This window comes from Dipodomys merriami, unplaced genomic scaffold (assembly GCF_024711535.1).
Source record: "Dipodomys merriami isolate MVZ:Mamm:240054 unplaced genomic scaffold, mDipMer1.0.p SCAF_2, whole genome shotgun sequence".
NCBI lineage: Eukaryota > Metazoa > Chordata > Mammalia > Rodentia > Heteromyidae > Dipodomys > Dipodomys merriami.
Window position 1 is genome coordinate 58004679 of NW_027203381.1, and position 20790 is coordinate 58025468.

The 20790-nt window shown below is 49.7% G+C and overlaps 1 protein-coding gene and 1 non-coding gene across 2 annotated transcripts; both read left to right on the plus strand.

The window, feature by feature from the left end:
- Positions 1 to 2748: 2748 nt before the first annotated feature.
- Positions 2749 to 20256, plus strand: Dvl3 (dishevelled segment polarity protein 3). The gene is made up of 16 exons (XM_070029705.1): positions 2749 to 3150; positions 9256 to 9325; positions 9829 to 9950; positions 10059 to 10168; positions 10323 to 10458; positions 10616 to 10709; positions 10904 to 10973; positions 11873 to 12012; positions 12162 to 12238; positions 12342 to 12409; positions 12562 to 12711; positions 13518 to 13649; positions 13834 to 14001; positions 16998 to 17213; positions 17306 to 17716; positions 18511 to 20256. The coding sequence occupies exons 1-16, from the start codon at positions 2990 to 2992 to the stop codon at positions 18540 to 18542; spliced, it is 2157 nt and encodes a 718-aa protein (XP_069885806.1). The 5' UTR covers positions 2749 to 2989; the 3' UTR covers positions 18543 to 20256.
- On the plus strand, positions 6298 to 6400 carry LOC138832650 (U6 spliceosomal RNA). Its single transcript, XR_011373602.1, has one exon. It is a non-coding gene; the product is annotated as a U6 spliceosomal RNA (small nuclear RNA).
- Positions 20257 to 20790: the final 534 nt, after the last annotated feature.

Sequence of the window (20790 nt, forward strand, 5' to 3'; positions counted from 1 at the left end):
AACCCAGGGCTTTATGCATGATAGGCAAGCACTCTACCACTAGGCCACATTCCTAGCTCTTGGGCATGTATCTGAAGAACAGTAAATGAATATACAAGAGAGATACTTACTGTGTACATGTGCAGCACTATTCATTATCACTCAGTGGTATGTAATGAACTGAGGTTGCCCAATGATAGATAAATGGATAAATAAAATACATGCATATATACCATGGAATATTACATAACATCAAGAAAAATGAAATAATAATGCAAATAAAGTTCTATTTAAAAGGCGTGGAACTAAGCACTAGTGGTTCACACCTAGCTACTCAGGAAGCTGAAATCTGAAGATCACAGTTCAAAGCCAGCCTAAGCAGGAATGTCCCTGAAACTATTATCTCTAATTAACCACCAAAAAGCTGGAAGTGGAGTTGTGGTTCAAGTGGAAGAGTGCTAGCCTTGAGGAGAAAAGTTCAGGGACAGTGTCCAGGCCCTGAGTGAGTTCAAACCCTAGGACTGGCACACACACACAAAAGAGCAAGAAAAGTTTGAATAATTTTTCATTATATATACATATTTATTTGAGAAAATTATGAAGAAAAGGATATAAAGTGAAAATTTATGTAAAGCATGTACAGGTGCACACAGTATGATTTTGCCTTTTTTTTCTTTTTTTCTGAGATGAAGTCTCTTGAGCTTTTTTGCCTGAGCTGGCTTCAAACCAGCCTCCTGAGAGGCTGGGAAGGTGGCTCAGTGGTAGAGCACTTGCCTTGCATACATAAGGCCCTGGGTTTGATTCCTCAGCACCACACAAGCAAAAAAGCCAGAAGTGGCTTGGCTTAAGCAATAGAGTGCTAGCCTTGAGCTGAAGAGCTGAGGGACAGTGCCCAGGCCCACAGTTCAGGCCCCATGACTGACAAAAAAGAAGAAGAAGAAGAAGAAGCCTCCTGAGTAGCAAGTGTTACAGGTGTAAGACACTGGCATCCCACTGCTTTAGTTATTTTTTAAATAGAATTTTGTTGGGGGGGGGGGCAGGGCTAGCCTCGGCCTCAATCTTTCTATGTATGCTTCTTCTTGAACAGCTGGAATGACAGATAGATATATACCACTATACCCAGCTGTTGGTTGAGATGAGGGTCTTGGTAACTGTTTGCCCAGGCTGACTTTGAACTATGATCTTCCTGATCTCTGCCTCCTGAAAGGCCCCAAACCTTCAATGGCCTTCTTGGTTTCTCACATGTGGCAAGCTTATTTCTGCTTTGAGCTTTTGCACTTGGCTGTACTCTGCTTGAATGCCCTTTCCCTACATCTAATATAGTTGCTTCGACATTATGGGCTCAAATGGAAAGATTTTTTTGGCCACCTAGAATTTTCTTTCTCTTGCCTCACCATTTTTGGGGGTGGGACATGGGGAGTCTGTCGTGGGGCCTGAACTCTGGTTCTGGGCACTGGCTCTCAGCTCTAGAGCTCAAGACTAGAGTTCTACCACTTGAGCCACAGCTCACTTCCAGCTTTTTCTGCTTATGTGGTGCTGAGGAATCGAACCCAGGGCCTCATGCCTGCAAGACAAGCACTCTTCCACTGAGCCACCTTCCCAGCCCATGGCTCACCATTTTATGTTGAGAGCATTTATCAATCAGAAGTTTTACAAGCCTGTGCTATAAGACATTCTTTTTTTTTTTTTTTTTCTGTCGTGAGGCTTGAACTCTGTACTTGGGCATCCCTGCGCTCTTCAGCTCAAGGAAAGCGCTCTACCACTTGAGCCACAGCGCCACTTCCGGTTTTCCAGTGGTTTATGGGAGAAAAGAGTCTCATGCACTTTTGTGGCCCGGCTGGCTTTGAACCACGATCCTCAGATCTCAGCCTCCTGAGTAGCTAGGCGTAATGAGCGTGAGCCACCGGCGCCAGGCTTACAAAACATTCTTAAGGGCAACCTTCCTTGGCTTGCTAATGCTATCTCCTGTCCTATGATTTTGCATGAAGTAGGCACTCAGAGTTTATTTATTAAAAGCCAAGGGGTGAGATCTGTTAGGAACTGAGTCTTCTGGCTTGAGATACTGTCTCGATCATGATTACATATGCTCATTCTTCACACACTCCATTTTGTTTGAGACAATCTATGTATCCCAGACGAACTTCACACTCCTGCTCCCCTGAGCACTGCAATCACACGCGTGAGCTTTCACACGCAGCCCTAGGTCCACTTATTGTACCATTACTTTGCAGCTTGGGGACGAAATTATAAGAAATATTTCAGAACTTAATGTCTTCCCTCCCAGAGCTCAGTTCTGTAACCTCAGTGACAGGAGTTGCGCTTCCCAACAGAACCCAAAGGGTCACGTCGATACTACCTTCCTCCAGTGGTCCATGATCAGATCTAGAGATCCATCTCCTCGCCCAGGCCATCTCTAGGGACCAAGGCAGCCCCCTCCCCCATGTCTCTCCCCCACCCGTCCCGTCTCCATCCCACCCCTCCCTGGCTGCTCTCTCGGGTCCAGGGTCAGGGCCTTGAAGGGCCGGGAAACCAGGCCATCTGGGGAAATCTGCTCTTCCATCTCTGGGGCCCCGGAACGGCTGCGGCTTCTAAGAGCGCGCCGCCACCCCCGCGGGCCGGCCCAGCCGAGAGGCCCGGCCATCTGCCGGGAGGCCAGAGCGGCTCCGCGCCGGGGGCGGGGCCGCGGCGGGGCGGCGTCGGGCCGGGGGCGGGGCGGCGCCGGGGTCGGGGGTGGGGAGCAGGCCCGGCGGCATCCCAGCGCCGGGAGCGCCGCGGCCACCGGAAGAGTCGCGGTCGCCAGCCTAGCCGAGGGAGAGGGGAGCGGAAGCGGCGGCGGCAGGCGGCGCTGGGACCCGGGAGCGGCCGGAGAACAAGGGAGCTGGCGCCGCGGCCGGCCGCTGAGCGGGACTGAGCTGCTGGGCCGCACCGAGCGCCGCCGCCGCCACCCGAGAGGCCCGGCCGGGCCGGCAGAGCAGGCCGCGCGCGGGCCGCTGGGCCGGAGGCCGGAGCCATGGGGGAGACCAAGATCATCTACCACCTGGACGGGCAGGAGACGCCGTACCTGGTGAAGCTGCCCCTGCCCGCCGAGCGCGTCACCTTGGCCGACTTTAAGGGCGTCCTGCAGCGACCCAGCTATAAGTTCTTCTTCAAGTCTATGGACGACGATTTCGGGTGAGGATGGCCCCCGCCCCGCCCCGCCTCCGGGGAGCCCGACCCCTCCTCTTCGAGGGGCGACGCGACCAGCTTGGACTTCCTCGCGTCTGGCCTTTGCCCTGCTTGCTGCTGGGGGGGGGAAGGGGGGTACTCGGCCCATTTGGGCCTCCGTTGGCTTTGGGTAGAGCTGGAGTCCCAGCCCCTCTGGAGACTCGGGGTGGGGGTGGGGTCTTGTCTCCTCTAGTATGGGGACGTCTGGCTTCTCCAGAGCAATCGGAGTGCCTGCCAGTCAAGCCCCCTGTACCTCCCCGAGAGACTAGTGGTCCACAAAGACACTCGTCCCACCAATTCCAGTGCCAGCGTCCCCAGCCCTTAGCATAGATCCTGGGGTGTTTGGCACCCGGCCTCCCTTCGCCAGCTATTCAGCTCGGCAACACAGAGCCATATTTGGAGTATCCCTCATCTAAGGCTATGCTGTGGGACTTTGAACTCGGGACGGGGGGTAGGGGGGAGAGTGTGGGAGGGGGTGTTCCACGCCAGGCTGTGCAGTCCTGATGTTTGTTGCGCTGTTTCCACTCTTCCCTGTGGGCCAAGGGGGACGTTGTCAAGAGAGCCAATTTTGCCTCACCCTGAGGAGGAGCCCTCACTGACCCAGGTGCTGATGTCCCCTCGGAATTGGGGGTCGTTTTCCTACGGATGGTGGTGAGGGGCTGACGTTGGGAAAGGCCTCAGAACCTAAGTGGCTGAGAAGAGTCTCTTGGTATTCTCCATCCACCCCTCTCTGGCAAGTCTCCTATAACCCAGCTGAAGGGCCATGGACAGAGTTTGAAGGCTGAGACTGGCCCTTTAAGAGGGGTTGGAATGTTAGAGCCGGAAGGTTCTGTAGCAGCTGGCCTAGGAGGGAGCCTGACACACACACACACACACACACACACACACACACACACACACACACATCACACATCTCACACACACACACACACACACACACACACACACACACACATCCCAGGGGACTTGGGGAGGAGGCCCCCACACTGCCCTACAATATCTGGGCGCTGGGCCTGAAAGCCAAGGAAGGCCTCATTGGGCCCTCCAGGCCTAAAGGCCTTCTTCAGCCTTAGCTGAAGGCCTGTACTGCTTTTTTCAGCTAAGGCCCCCCGAACTGAGTGAGGAGAGACCTTCTTCTCCCCAGTGTTCATCATTCTGGCTCCTGTCCCAAGACTTGGCCCTCCTAGCATTGTGGAAAGAGACAGAGAGAGGTTAAGTGCTTTTTATCCCATAGGCAGTACTGTTTTGTTGTTTCTACCCTGCAGTAAGGAGGACTCAGTATGGTAGTGATTGTCTGACTTCAGTCTGGAGGCAGATGTACTTGAGTAGAAGAGTCTGAAGAGGGATGAGTGCCTCAGCCTGGCTTGAGAAGAACAGGCTTGGAAGGGATGGATACTGCAAGATATGGAATGGGGGGAAAGCAGCCCAGCATTCAGTGTGCTGGGGCCAGATGTCTTGAAGACTAGAATAGACTATGTCTCCATTCCCTCCCCCAGCCCCTACCTCCCAAGAGTGGCTGCCACCCACTCTCCCAAGGCTGCTGTGGAGTCAGGCCTAACTACCGTTGTAAGAGGGCCGTTATATCTGCTCACTGTTGACCTAATTTTTTTTCTTAACCCTGATAATAGATTTCTACTGCCAGTCTACTCATTTTTTTTTCCCACCTTAGCTTGACTGAACTAATGAAATCAGCTATGTGTCTGATCTTCTGTTTCTTCCTAAAATACGTCACAAATAAATATTAAACTAAGCAACATTTATCATGTGCCACTTAAAGCCATCTTGCATATGACAATGATAATTGAAGCACCTTTTGTAAAATATTATTGTTGGTTGAGTGTTTTTATCCCCAGAAGGACAGATAAAGAGGCTTGGTAGACCTAACTTATCACAGAGGAGTAGATACATAGTATATTTCACTTGTTTTACAACCCTCTTTTATGATGATTACACTCTTCCAGTGATCTATATCTTTTGCACACCTTGACTCACCAAATCCTCCTAATCACTCTGGGAAATATATGGTAATATCTCACTTTGCAGATGAGGCATCTAGAAAGCAGAAATCTTAAGTAACTTATTCAAAATCACATAGCTAGTAAGTCAACATCATGAGTATGGTTCCAAAATCTAAAGCCTTAATCACATAGTTGTAGATTATGTGTATGTGTGTGTGTGTGTGTGTGTGAGAGAGAGAGAGAGGGAGAGAGAGTCAAAGACAGACAGACAGAGGGAGAAAGTCAGAGACAGAGAGAGACAAGGAGAGAGAGATTTGTATAGGGAGGAGTATTATGTACATCACCATTTTTCCAGATGCTCATGTACAGGAAGATAGTAAACTTTGGTAAATAGGGCTGCCACTGGCAGAGCCCAAGCCAGGGACCCCTGCTGACTGGAAGGAAAGAGTATCAGAGAAGAAAGGCTGCTGGCCTGCCAGTCTTTCCACTCCAGGCTCACCTTCTGAGGATTTTCCAACTCCCATCCCATAAGCTTGGGATAGGTTCAGCCCAACATTTTCAGAAAGACCATTGGTGGAACAAGATACTCACTGCTACACTAGGTTTAAGCTGTATGATGAACAACATGGCAAGTTAGGTCACTGTGTTGCTCCTTCTTCATGGCACACATTGTCCTACTTCTGGTCCATCTGCCTGGAGTATTCAATATTCCTTCCTGCTGGTCCAAATTCTCCCATCCTTAGGGTCAAGCTTTTCCATGAGAGCCTTCCTCATAGGCACTTTATTCTCTATCTTGATCATTCTTAGTCAGGCCCTAGTGTCTAAGTAACAGCCACTGAACACATCTGCTGCTCTAATCTTGCCACTTGTCATATACCTCCATGGACTATTAGGCTCTCTGAGTACAAGGCAATCTCCAGGCTGGACATGTCATGAAAACTCCATGCCATGGTAGGATCTAAAACTCCCAGGATTCTCTGCAGAAGCTTTTTAACTGAATGAATGATGATTAATCAGCAGAATATATGTTTGATTCCTGCTTTTAGAAACTTACTAGTTTCTAACTTCCTAGTTAGTGTGTGGATCCCACTGGAAGCTGATAGTAACTAGTGTGTGTTATGTCTAGACCATGTTAGACATTTAAGCATCCCATTTAGTGCTCTCTTTGGCAGCACATATACTAAAATTGGGACAATACAGAGATGATTAGCATGGCCCCCCCATGCAAGGGGCAAATTCGTGAGGCATTCCATATATATATTTTTTTATTATTTATTTTATTTTATTTTATTTTTTGCCAGTCATGGGGCCTGAACTCTGGGGCTGGGCGCTGTCCCTCAGCTCTTCAGTTCAAGGCTAGTGCTCTACCACTGGAGCCACAGCGCCACTAATGGCTTTTTATGTTTATGTGGTGCTAAGGAATCGAACCCAGGTCCTCATGCATGCAAGGCAAGCACTCTACCACTGAGCCACCTTCCCAGCCCATCCATATTTTATAAAGCTATGTTGGAGTATTGTAATAAGCCCTCAGGAAAACTACAAAAAAAAAAAAAAAAGAATCCCATTTACCATGATGAGACAAAGACTTAGAAAAGCTAAGATTTTTTTTCTCTAGGATAGGAGGGCTAATACGTGGAAGAATTAGAATTTGAAGTTCTGTTTGTCTGACTCCACTTGGAACCCTAAGCCATTGAACTCTACAATAGAAAGGTATAGCCTGTCTGAGGTCCCCCAAGGCTGCTGAAGATCAGCTGATCATTGTGAGTTGGCAGAGTCTTGGTGACCTGTCAGTGATCCCCAGAAAGAGAGGAAACATCTGTAGTGTGAGGCAGTGTGGTGAGGCCTGCTAAGGAGATGGAGGGCGGAGGTTACTGAGCAGCAGTTTCTTACCACAGCGAGACTCTCAAAACAGGACATAGAGCCCACTGCCATATGTCCCCTTTTCTTAGAGCCCAGACTCCCAGATAGGTGTGTGACCTTGGGATACTAGACCAGCTGGTAGGTCTGAGTCACCTCTTGTCCTCCTTTCTACCCTTGCCCTGCAGTGATCTACCATTATGAACCTGAGAAGATGAGTTAGGCTGTTTTCTTAGGATCACTGTGGGATTGGAAATGGTGGGAAGCCAGAGCTGGATGGGAGGGAAGAGGTCTGGCTTGGCCTGAGAACTTGGCTGTGAGTCCAAGAATGTGAGTATCACAAGGAGCCAAACACATTCCCACCTCAGTAGAAGCTGCTGGAAGAATGAAGGAGCACTAGGCTTCCCAGCCTTCTCCTACTGCTTTCCCTCTGTTCTGAACTCTATGCATGTGTCAGCCTCTTACCCAACTTTGTACCCCTGGGGTGTTTGACAAGTCTGACAATCCTCAAACTTTTCCATTCTTTTCCCTAGGCCCAAACACTTGTCAGTATCTGACTTCTTAACTCACTTATTCCCCTGACCAAACTGCATACCATGACCACAGTCCCACAGCCTGCGTGCCCTAAATCACTGTGCTGTTATACCACCACCACCCACCACCCACCCTCTTCACAGACCCACGTTACCTCTGCCTTGTACAGGAAAGAATGTGACATACAGTGGAAACAATATGAGAGTCAGATGAGCCTGGGGTAAATTCTAGCTCTGACATCTACTAGCTTTATGACCTTGGACAAGTTACTGATGTCAGTTTCCTTATTCATGAAATAGGGATCATCTTGTTTACCTAGTAAGGCTGCTGAGAAGATACATTCTAACTATAAAGGACTTAAGATGGTATAATAGGTAAGAATACAAACTGACCAGTATTCAAATGCCAACTCTACTCACTAATAGTATGAGTTTGGTTGAATTATTGAATCTTTTGAACCTAGTTTTCCCATCTGTCCCTACTGTCCCTATTAAAGAAAGTGCTTAGCATAGTGTAGCATGGCCCATAATGGACGCTCAATAAATGAAAGCAACATTCACTGTTGTGTGTGTGTGTGTGTGTGTGTGTGTGTGTGTGTGTGTGTGTGTGCGCGTGAGTGTGTGAGTGTGTGTGTGTGTTCCAGTCTTGGAGCTTGAACTCAGGGCCTGGGTGCTGTCCCTGCGTTTTTTTGCTCAATGCTAATTCTCTACCTTGAGGCAACAGCACCATTTTTGGCTTTTTGGTGGCTAATTAAAGGTAAGAGTCTCATGCTTTTTTTTTTTTTTTGCCTAGGCTAGCTCTCAACCTTGATCCTGAGATCTCAGCCTCCTGAGTAGCTAGGGTTACAGGTGTGAGCCAACAGTACCTAGCACAGGCTGATTATGAACCTTGATTCTCAGATCTCAGACTCCTGAACAGCTAGGTATGAGCCACTAGTGCTCAGCTCATTACCATAATGTGGCGGATGTTTAATAAATGCCTTTCTTGCCAATTTCCGTAAATTCCTTGTTCATCTCTTCCAGAACAATGTTAGGATTCTAGTTACAAACTGAAGGTCAGAAACAATTGTTTGCTTTTTGTCAGTTTGGAAATCAGAGGGAAAGAGCAAGTACAACCCCGGAAAGTCATTGGGGCTGGATAAAGCACTCAGGAGGTTCTGGGGAATGATATGGGAAATGGTAATATATTGGTTGTAATTTATAATCATTTGATAACTGAGAGGATGCAACAGAAGGCTCCTGGCCCACACAGGGTCAGTCAGTAGCTGACTTCTGACTCTTTTTATTTTGTATTTTATTTTATTTATTATTATTATTTATTTTTTGTTAGTCATGGGCCCTGAACCCAGGGCCTGGGCACTGTCCCTGAGATATTTTTGCTCCAGGCTAACACTCTACTACTTTGAGCAACAACTCCACTTCTGGTTTTCTGGTGATTAATTGGAAATGAGTCTTATGGAGTTTCCTGCAGGCACTGGCTTCAAGCCATGATCCTTGGATCTCAGCTTCTTGAGTAACTAGGATTGCAGGCATGAGCCACCAGTGCCCAGCCTGCATTGGTGGCTTTCTTGATGGTTCTAGTGAGCTTTTCCTGGGTTACCTCCTTCTTTGCTCCCCTTTCAGCAGTTTTGTGCTAGCTCCTAGTTTAGGGTGAAGGACAACTGGGATTATGAGGCCCCTCCATTTCACATCAGAAAGTTCTTGATGCTCCCTTTTCCTTGCAGAGTGGTGAAGGAGGAAATCTCAGATGACAATGCTAAGCTACCCTGCTTCAATGGCCGGGTGGTGTCTTGGGTAAGGAACCCTCACCCTTCATCCACCTGTATCCCTATGCTGGCTAGAGGGAGGAAGGCATTGGTGAGATTGGTGCTGGTAATCTCCAACATGCTTCATTGTCTGATTCTTCCTTCAGTGTTCTAATGGATTGCTAGGTCAGTTATCATTTCTGTTTCTCACCTCAGATTCTTCAGCCTTTAATGAAAAATGGGAGAGTGGTGGGATGGGGGGAAAGGAGGAGACAGAAACACATGGTAGAGATAAAAATGTCTCTTATACCCAAGGAGACATCTGCTGTTACCTGGTGAACTCTGCCTGATACCATGGACCTTTGGTCTCTGCCCCCATTCCACCTCACCCAACCATGCCTGCCACCCCTACCCTCAATCTGGGCAGCTGCCTCACATAGCCCTTGCTTCTCCCTGCTTCCTTCTCCTGGCTTTGTGTCCTACTACCAGCCATGAAGCCCATTCTCTTTGGTGTTTCCATGATTGAAGTACCCACTCATTTCTCCCTGTCAGCTGGTGTCAGCTGAGGGCTCGCACCCAGATCCAGCCCCTTTCTGTGCTGACAACCCATCAGAGCTGCCACCACCAATGGAGCGCACAGGAGGCATTGGGGACTCTCGGCCCCCATCCTTTCAGTAAGTGTGACCCCATAGTGGGAAGGGAGGGCTGTGTCCGCTCAGCCCTGGGCTGGGGGAGGGAGCCCCCAGCCTGTCCCCTGCTACCAAGTCTTCTCTTCCCTGCAGCCCTCATGCTGGTGGGGGCAGCCAGGAGAACCTGGACAACGACACAGAGACGGACTCCTTGGTGTCTGCCCAGCGAGAGCGGCCACGCAGGAGGGATGGCCCAGAACACGGTGTGACTCTCCACCCCTACCCCTTCCCACCGCTTCCAGTCAGCTCCCCACCTTTTTGCCCTACTTCCTAAGTTCTGGCTTGGCCTGTCTCTCTCTCCTCCCTTCTCCCCAGCACTGGGCCCTGTGTGAACCCAGCTGCCTCCCTCCCCTACAGCAACCAGGCTAAATGGAACTGCCAAGGGAGAGCGGCGGCGAGAGCCAGGCGGCTATGATAGCTCATCCACCCTTATGAGCAGTGAGCTAGAGACCACCAGCTTCTTCGACTCAGATGAAGATGACTCCACCAGCAGGTGGGTATGGGGTCAGGAAACCCTCAGGAGCCCTGAATTCTGAGGATATTGCACCTCTGGGAGGGCTGTGGGCGTTGTGCTGTGGATCTGGGCTCTGCTGTGCCTCTTATGGAGTAGGGTTGGGCCAGCTGGTGGGAAACGACTGTGGGCCCCACAGGTTCAGCAGCTCCACAGAGCAGAGCAGTGCCTCTCGCCTGATGAGAAGACACAAGCGGCGGCGGCGGAAGCAGAAGGTCTCACGGATCGAGCGGGTATGGGGCCTTGGATGCTTGTTTAGGGTGGGTGGGGACTGGGCCACGGCTTGCTCTTCCTCAGAGCTCTTCCACATTTGTTTCAGTGTTTAGAACCTTAGTGGGTGAGGGAGGTGTTCTGAGGAGGAACCAGGTGGGAGCAATGAGCTCCCACCACCTCTACCTGCACTGCTCAGGACCTATGTCTCTTCCAGTCCTCATCCTTCAGCAGCATCACAGATTCTACCATGTCTCTCAACATCATCACCGTTACTCTCAATATGGGTGAGTCTGAATGGAAAAAGACACTCATGAGCACCTCCTGTATGATCCTGGACAGGCATGAGAGGTTCAGAGAAGCACAGATACGTTCTCTGGGGCCTGGGATGTAGCTAAATTGTAGAGCACAGGGGTCCTGGGTTTCATCCCCAGAACTGTGGGGAATGGGAAAGGGAGAAAGTATGCTCCCTAGAGCTCTTTTACAAATATTGACTGCTATAGAAACTCATCATTTCAGTATCTCATGGTCAGGGCTATAACAGATGAGCAGAGAGAACTGTAGAAGCAGAAAATGGCACCTCAGAGGACTTCTTAGAGGAACTGATTCCTGAGTATCTTGCCCCTTCTCATATTTAGCTGTTGGATCCTTGCTCTCTAATTTGTGCCCTAGGAACTCTTTAGCCAATAGCTGCATATAAAAAGATCCCACTTGGGGGGAGGATTGGGTGGGGGGGGAGGCTGGGAAGGGATGTGAAGGGTAAACAAAGGAGGAGGCTGCGATGCTTGATAAGAAATGTACTCATTATCTTGCCCATGTAATTGTAACCCCTCTGTACAGTATGTTCACAAAAATTTAAATTAAAATTTAAAAAAAGATAATAAAAAAAAAGAGCCCACTTGGAAAAATGAAATCTGAACTTGAATCCTGACTCTGCCATTTACTTACTGGCTTAGAAAAGTCACTTAAATTCACTAACCTTCAGTTGTCTATTCTGTAAAATGAGAATTAAGAGTCTCCACCTCACAGCCAGAAGGGATTAAATAAAAGCATGTTTAAATACACTGTACACATGGTAAAGATTCAGTAAATATCAATCCTTATCTCTTTCCACCTTTGCTAATAAGGGGCTGGGAATTTGGGTAGGAACCTTGCCCCTCTCAAGGTGTTGAATTACTTCCTGTAGAAAAGTACAACTTCTTGGGCATCTCCATTGTGGGCCAAAGCAATGAGCGTGGTGACGGAGGCATCTACATTGGTTCCATCATGAAGGGTGGGGCCGTGGCTGCTGATGGACGCATCGAACCAGGAGATATGCTGTTACAGGTAGTATCAATGCCTGGCCTGAGCAGTGGTATGGCTAGGCAGTGGGGAGGAATCCTTGCCCTCTGGAGGAAGACCTCCTGACCCCCACACCTAGCTCCCCTATTTCTCCATAGGACAGCCTATTATCCCTCTCCTGTCCTCTTTCCCAGGTAAATGAGATCAACTTTGAGAACATGAGTAATGACGATGCCGTCCGGGTACTGCGTGAGATTGTGCACAAACCAGGGTATGGATGGAATGAGACACGGGGGAAATGGGACAGGCACTTCTGTCTTTCAGGCCAGGGACTTGATCTGACCTTTGTACATCCTGTGCTCACTTGTTTTCAGGCCCATCACTCTGACTGTAGCTAAATGCTGGGATCCAAGTCCACGTGGTTGCTTCACATTGCCCAGGAGTAAGTAGATATGAGGCTCCTTCTGAAAGCAATGCTTGGTACATGAGAGCCCTGACTTTCCTTTCTTCTGTGTTGCCCTTTACCCCCACACTTTCCTCTTAGGCACCATAGTGGGCAGGGTGAGTATCTACGTCTCCTCATCCTCCCTGTAGGTGAGCCCATCCGACCCATCGACCCTGCGGCCTGGGTCTCCCATACTGCAGCCATGACCGGTACCTTCCCTGCCTACGGCATGAGCCCCTCCCTGAGCACCATCACCTCGACCAGCTCCTCCATCACCAGCTCCATCCCTGACACAGAGCGTGAGTGTCTAAGCCTGTTCCCTGGGCCCAGCAGACAGGGCCAAGTGGGAGGGACTGACAAGGGCTCACTGGAGCATCAGGAAGGGCTGGAGAGGGGACTGTATTCATTCCAGCTCCCTTACACCACAGCTTTCCCCAGTAGGCACTCTGATCCTCACTAAACATTGCCTGCTTCTGAACTTATATACAGAGTACCCAAGAGCCTCTTTCTTTTTCTTTTCTTTTCTTTTTTTTTTTTTTTTTGTTGGTCATGGGGCTTGAACTCTGGGCTTGGGCCCTGTCCTTGTGCTCTTCAGCTCAAGGCGAGTGCTCTACTGCTTGAGCCACAGCACCACTTCCGGTTTTCTAGCGGTTTATTGGAGATAAGAGTCTCACGAAATTTCCTGCCCGGGCTGGCTTTGAACCTCAATCCTCAGATCTCAGCCTCCTGAGTAGCTAGGATTACAGGCATGAGCCACCGGCGCCCGGCTAAGAGCCTGTTTCTTATACTGTCAATATATACATTATCAGGTTCCTGTGAGTTTAATAAGAGTCTATAAGTGGGACATCATCAGTATGTAACATGAAATAAGTTCTGCCATTTTTATTATCATAACATGCACATCTACACTATGCTAAGCACATGCATTTTCCTCATATATCCTTGTAAGGTAGATATTAAAATAGCAATTTTTACAGAAGGGAAAACTTGAGTGTTTCAGAAGTTAGTAATTTGTCCAGCATTGGTCCTGTAATTATTGAATGATAATAGTGGAATGCATCTAACTAAACCTCTTTCTGCCTCATGTTTTGCCTTCATTCTCCAGGCCTAGATGACTTTCACCTGTCCATCCACAGTGACATGGCTGCCATCGTTAAAGCCATGGCCTCCCCTGAATCAGGGTTGGAGGTTCGAGACCGCATGTGGCTCAAGATTACCATTCCCAATGCTTTCATTGGTGAGAGGGCCCCATTGTAGGATGAAGGACGGGTGGGAAGTAATGGGGCAGAGACAGGGTAAAGGGATCCAAGAACTCCCTTGGGCTACTCCTTTTGAGTTGGAACTTGCCCCAGTCTCATAGCTTCTATGAGGCCAGGTGAACCCAGGTGGGCCTCTCAGTCAACTAGCAGCCTTATCCCCAGGCTCAGATGTGGTGGACTGGCTGTACCACAACGTGGAAGGCTTCACTGACCGGCGGGAAGCCCGCAAGTATGCCAGCAACCTGCTGAAAGCTGGGTTCATCCGCCACACTGTCAACAAGATCACCTTCTCTGAGCAGTGCTACTACATCTTCGGCGACCTCTGCGGCAGTATGTGCCTCTCTTCCCTTCTTGCCCTATCTCCTGCACTGTCTCTTGGCTGGGATGGGGAGGTGTCCATGGTGTGACAGCGGATTCCAGGGAACCTGGATGGGATCCAGCAGTGCTGGGGACCTGACTTAAAGCATTAAGGTCCTATAGTGGAAACAACCCAATCTAGCATTTTCACCAGCTCTGCAGCTTCCTGTTGGGCCTGGCATCTCCTTTGTGCCTGGCATAGTATTAGTACTTTCTAAAGAATCATCTTAAAATCTCACATACTCCCGAGGGATTCATTCCTTTTTTTTTTTTTTTTTTTTTTTTTTTGTCGGTCGTGGGGCTTGAACTCTGGGTCTGGGCACTGTCCCTGCGCTCTTCAGCTCAAGGCAAGCACTCTACTGCTTGAGCTACACTGCCACTTCTGGTTTTCTAGTGGTTTATTGGAGATAAGAGTCTCACAGACTTTCCTGCCTGGGCTGATTTTGAACGGTGATCCTCAGATCTCAGCCTCCTGAGTAGCTAGGATTACAGGCATGAGTCATCAGTGCCCGGCTTCCTATCCATTTTCTGAAATGAGGAAACTGAGGTTTATCAGTGTGTAATAGTTACTCTACATCTCTACTAGAAGCAGAGGAGTTAGGCCTTGGATCCAGGTCTTCTGGCTTTAGCAGTCTTGTTCTTCCCACTGTCTCGTCTGGTGGGTGCCACAGTAACAACAGAAGGACTTGCCTCTGGTCCATGAGTCAAGCATGTTCCACCAGGGCAGGATGTTGAGGTTGGCAAGACACTTCCAATCTTCCTCAGATCCCTGAGGATAGGCTTTTCCATGATGGCCAGGTTGCAGAGGACTCTTCAAGATGCACCAAGGAATTTAGACTTGATACTGAAAGAGTACAAAGCAAGTGAAGGCAATTTAAGCAGGAGACTCTGCAGAAGACTGCCCTTCTTCTTCTTAGCCTGGGATGGGACTCCTCCGAACAGAGCAACACAACACAACAAAACAAAAAGAACAGTATGGCTTATGGCTGGGAGCAGAAGTCTACTCCCAGCATCGAACTCTGCCCAAAGGGGCTTTTTCTCTGGATAATGGTGCTTTCTAGCATTCAAAGCCCAATTCTTTTTTTTTTTTTTTTTTTTTGGGTCCAGTCATGGGGCCTGAACTCTGGGCCTGGGCGCTGTCCCTCAGCTCTTCAGCTCAAGGCTAGCACTCTACCACTTGAGCCACAGCGCCACTTCTGGCTTTTTTCTTTTTGCTTATGTGGTGCTGAGGAATCGAACCCAGGGCCTCAAGCATGCAAGGCAAGTGCTCTACCACTGAGCCACCTTCCCAGCCCCAAAGCCCAATTCTTAATTTGCTTTAGATTAGGTTGTAGGATCTAGAATGGTTGATCCTGCAGAGCACAGTTCCTGGTCAAGGGTGAAGTCCCTGGCCCCTAGCATGGAGTAGTGATAAACGCATAGGATTTTTGAGTTTGACAGTTCCAAATTTAAGTCTCATCTGGAGAGATAAAGAAAGAATAAGCAACTCTTAGCTTCTGTTGTGCCTCTAGTTTAGGCTGCCTTCAAAATGCTCATTTCCATTCTTTGGATTCACTTTCCTTATTTGGAAAAGTGAGGAACACTTTCCTCATGACTCTAGGATTGTGTGTTTCATGAAGTGGAGACATGCACTACCTAGAGGTTATTTAGATTAGTCTTCCATATTCCCTGACCTCATACTCTGAGAAAACAGAAGATAAAAGGGCAGAATAAGAGTTTTGTTGTTTTTTTTTTCTCAGTAGGAAATCCATGGCTCACTCCTGTAATCCCAGCTACTTGGGAGGCTAAGATCAGGATTACAGGTTGAGCTAGCACAAGCAGAAAAGTTTCTGAAATCCTGGGGCTGGGAAGGTGGCTCAGTGGTAGAGCGCTTGCCTTGCATGCTTAAGGTCCTGGGTTCAATTCCTCAGCACCACATAAGAAAAAAGCCGGAAGTGGTGCTGTGGCTCAAGTGGTAGAGTGCTAGCCTTGAGCTGAAGAGCTGAGGGACAGCGCCCAGGCCCAGAGTTCAGGCCCCACGACCGGACCCAAAAAAAAAAAAAAAAGAAAAGAAAAGTTTCTGAAATCCCTTCTCAGTTGATAGTTGGGCACTGTGGGTCACAGACCTGCCATGTGGGAATCCTATTGGGAAGATGGAGAAAAATCCTTCCAGGTCAGAAAAGTCCAATCCCATCTCAAGGGAAGAAGCTGGCCATGGTGGCTTACACCTGTCATTCAGGCTGAATGGATACCTAAAATAGGCGTGGGTGGGAAGCAAGACCCTATCAAAAATAACCAGCATGAAAAAGTGCTGGAGGCCCTTGAGATCAAACCCTCAAACCTGCTTGCCGGGCTCCCGTTGCTCACACCTGTAATCCTAGCGACTCAGGAGGCTGAGATTTGAGGATGGTGGTTCAAAGCCAGCAGAGGCAGGAAAGTCCATGAGACTCTTATCTCCCATAAACCACTCAGAAAGCGGGAAGTGGTGCTGTGGCTCAGGGCCCAGGCCCAGAGTTCAAGCCCCCCCCCCACACACACAGCGTTTTGACACACACACACACACACACACACAGCGTTTTGACACACACACACACACAGCGTTCTGACACACACACACACACAGCGTTTTGACACACACACACACACACAGCGTTTTGACACACACACACACACACACACACAGCGTTTTGCTCCTCGCACCCTGAGGAATAAGCAGAAGGTGCCTCAGACTGGATGGGGGTGGGGTGGGGGGGGTAGTGGGGAGGTTGGCTGAGGACCTGAAAGGATGGTGCTTGGGCTTGCCAAGGAAGGTCTCCCAGGGGCCTTCCGTAGAGGTGGCCATGCTGGTCTGCAAAAGGGTTGAGGTCTCCAGCCTCCTATTCAGACCAGAGCCCCTACTACCCCGGTTGCCTACCCTGTCCTGCTCTCAGGCTATGGAACTAGCTCTCCTGATCACAGAACCAACAACTCACTCTGCCTTCTCTCCGCAGACATGGCCAACCTGTCCCTCCACGACCACGATGGCTCCAGCGGCGCCTCTGACCAGGACACACTGGCCCCTCTGCCGCACCCGGGAGCCGCCCCGTGGCCTATGGCTTTCCCTTACCAGTACCCGCCGCCCCCTCACCCCTACAACCCGCACCCGGGCTTCCCGGAGCTGGGCTATAGCTACGGCGGGGGCAGCGCCAGCAGTCAGCACAGCGAAGGTAAGCCTAAGGCCGGGGAGAGGAGGGCGCGGCAGGCAGAGCTCCGGCCCCAGCCCTGAGCCCCGGACCCCCTCCTGCCTGTCCCCTAACAGGCAGCCGGAGCAGTGGCTCCAATCGAAGTGGCAGCGACCGGCGCAAAGAGAAGGACCCAAAGGCGGGGGACTCCAAGTCGGGGGGCAGCGGCAGCGAGTCGGACCACACCACACGCAGCAGCCTGCGGGGGCCGCGGGAGCGCGCGCCCAGCGAGCGCTCGGGACCAGCGGCCAGCGAGCACAGCCACCGCAGCCACCACTCGCTGGCCGGCAGCCTGCGCAGCCACCACACGCACGCCAGCTACGGGCCCCCCGGAGTGCCCCCGCTCTACGGCCCCTCCATGCTGATGATGCCCCCGCCGCCCGCAGCCATGGGGCCCCCAGGAGCCCCGCCGGGCCGCGACCTGGCCTCTGTGCCCCCCGAACTGACCGCCAGCAGACAGTCCTTCCGCATGGCCATGGGAAACCCCAGTGAGTTCTTTGTGGATGTGATGTGAGCAGGGCCCTGCCCCCACCACATCCCGCCCCTCCACCCAGCCGGCCTCTGCCCTCTTTCCATCCGTCCATCTTTTTTACTTTGGTACCGTAAAGGGAAATAAATGGAACTAAATCCAGGTGCGCTAACTGCTCGCTGGGCGCAGTGAGGGCGGGGTGCAACTACGGATCTGCTCTGCAGCCCCTAACCTGCCTGTAGCCCAGCCTGTTCCCTCTACCCACTAACTGCTGTGGGGGGCTCCCCAGACTTGCTGGTGCTTTCTCCCCTCTGCTCCACCTCGCACACTTTAGGAGCTGACCCAGTGGTATCCTTGGGGGTGTGTTCACCTCCTTAGCCAGACTTTGCCCGCACAATATCCCTTCAGCTGCATTGTCCCATATTAAGCCCACTCAAGCATGCGTGCAACTCTTTTTTTGTCCCACACTACTGACACCAAAAAAAAAAGTTACTTCATCCGCCCTTCCTAACCATCCTGCCTGCTGCCTCAATCCTGCACCCCAGAGCTATAGTCACCTTCAGTAGCCATCCATGCTCTCTCTATCCTGCCTGTGCTCCACCCTATCAGGAGCTCAGGGGGCCCCCTCAGGTGCCTGAACAGCCCATGACTTCTAGGGAGCATCTCTGCTCCACCCCTGCCCCTATGCCTGCCCTGTGTGCCGACTCCTTCAGAACCTAACCCTACTAACTAGCAGGCTCATCTCGCCTCTGAGCCTGAAATATTTCTTTTCTTTCTCTTTTCTTCCCCCAATTTACCCTGGGCCTGGAGCAGCCAAGAATTTCGGGCTGTTTGACTTTCTGTGAGCCCTCAGCAAAAGGCGGCCCAGCCTCTGAGGAGACCAGGAACCCTGCTTCAGCAGCCCGTCAGGGCTTCCCAAGGATGTCCAGCCCCCACACCCACACTTCAATGTCATTAGACTGCTGGGGAAGGCCCCAGTCACCCACGCATGAGAGACCCTGTTCTCCTTCCCCAGAGAAATGTCTCTCTCATTGTCTTCCCCCAACATCTACCTTTTCTCTCTAACACACACACACACACACACACACACACACACCCCTATGTACACAGAGGTGCCTATGCAAGTTCACATAAAGCCTCAGGGCTGGTCCCTGCCTAGAGGGCTGGACCCTCTCTCCAAGTCCTCCAAGTCCTAGTTAGTGGGGCAGGTCCCCTGACTAAACTCTTCATTTCCTCATAGTCCCCTAGCACATCTCCAACATCTTTCTATCTGGATAAAGCTCGTAAGATGGGTCTTAGGCTGGGCTCAGCAAAAGACTCCCCAGGTGACTGACAGGCCATCTTACCTACCCCCCCCCATCCTGCCCTGTTTCACTATGGCATCCTAGAATAAGGACAGTAACGCACAGGCCAGTTGAAGTTGGGCAAGAGGACTTTTAGACAAAGTTCTAGTTACTTTCTACCATTTTCTCCACCTTAAACAAATTTTGACTTTTTCTTTAAGACTGCTAAAATTGTACTGACTCATCCAGGATGAGGTGTCAAGAATGAGATGGAGTTCACTGGAGGTAGGGCAGCTCAAGTGGTAGGGTATCTGCTTAGCAAATGCAAAGGCCTGAGTTCAAACCCCAGTACTGCCAAAAAAAAAAAAAGTGAGCTGAAGTCCTTAGCCCAGGTTTTGGGTAACACTAAGATAGGGGCATTTTAGCATTCAGTAATTTAGCAAATACCCCTAGGGATTTAAATGAACAAAGGGCTGTGTTGGAAATAGGACTCCATTTTGCCTGCCTTCTAGAACCTCTGGGTTTGTGCCCCAACACAGGTCAAGATTAGTCACCACTACAGGGCTATCTCCTGTATTTCTCTCTGACTCTGCCTTGTCCTACTCTTGAGAATTTTTCCACTATGTTCATGCCTTCAGAGTTGGTGCTTTCATCATCCTATCTTTGGTCCACTTCTCTTTCTATATACCCACAAAATGTGCCATCCATTCTGAGGTCAATTGCTGCTGATATGCTGGTGATTCCCACATATGTAGCTCTAACCCCAACTTTCCCCAATCTTTACATCTGCATTTTTTTTTCACCCACTGGACATCTCCATGGACCTGTCCGTATGGACTGAAATTGTGTCCCAACCAAGCGTGTTCTTGAGACCCTTTCCTGGTGACCTTCATTACAACTTACATAGGCCCACCAGCTAGAAACATTTATGGACTTAAATTCCTTCTATATCTTATTAGACAGCATATCACATCCTTTCCACTCCAATCTTCCTGGAATTTAGCCTTTTATCCTTTGTCTCTAATTTACCAGAGCATGGAATTTGGAGTTAGTTTGGTCTGGGTTTGAATTCCAGCTCTACTACTTTTGATTGTGTGATAGGAGAGTTGTTTAACCTCTCTTGAGCCTCAGTCCTCTCATGTAAAATGATGATAATAATACCTACCTCACAGGGTTGTTGTGAGGATTTAAATTAGATATTGTACGAAAAGTGCCTAGCACAGTGCCTGGCACACAATGGAGTAGGTGCTCAATAAATGGTAGCTATTATTATTATTATCACTATCATTATTTACTTTAAATTGGCAAGCATTTTGGGTATGTTTGGAATATAAATCTTTTTCAGAGTCTTGAACACTGGCTCAAGGATGAACTGTATCTGTTTTTGATAACAATAATGTCAGGCTCTGACCAGAGTTTGAGGAAAGCTAGGCCATACTACGTTCTGGCTTCTGTCAGAAGGTTGCTAGGGCCAGGAAGATTCCAACTTGATTTGCTCCCCACACACACACCTTTTTCCCCTTCCTTCATTCCTTCCTTCCATGATGGTCCTGAGACCTGCCCAGAGAAGGCAATAGGACATCTCTTCCTATGCAAAGAAGAGCCAACAAACTTCAGTTCCTGCAAGAACCTATCATGCTTTACATGTTCAAGGTTTGGCTCTGTTTTCTTCTCTGTGCTTGGATGTGAAGATTATGTCTTCCAGAGAGAGGATTTTGAATCCCATGTCCAGCTAAATTCAGCTCATCTACCATTTTCTTTCTTTTTTGAATACCTACCTATCGTTTCCTAAGAAATGTTTGTGCTAGAT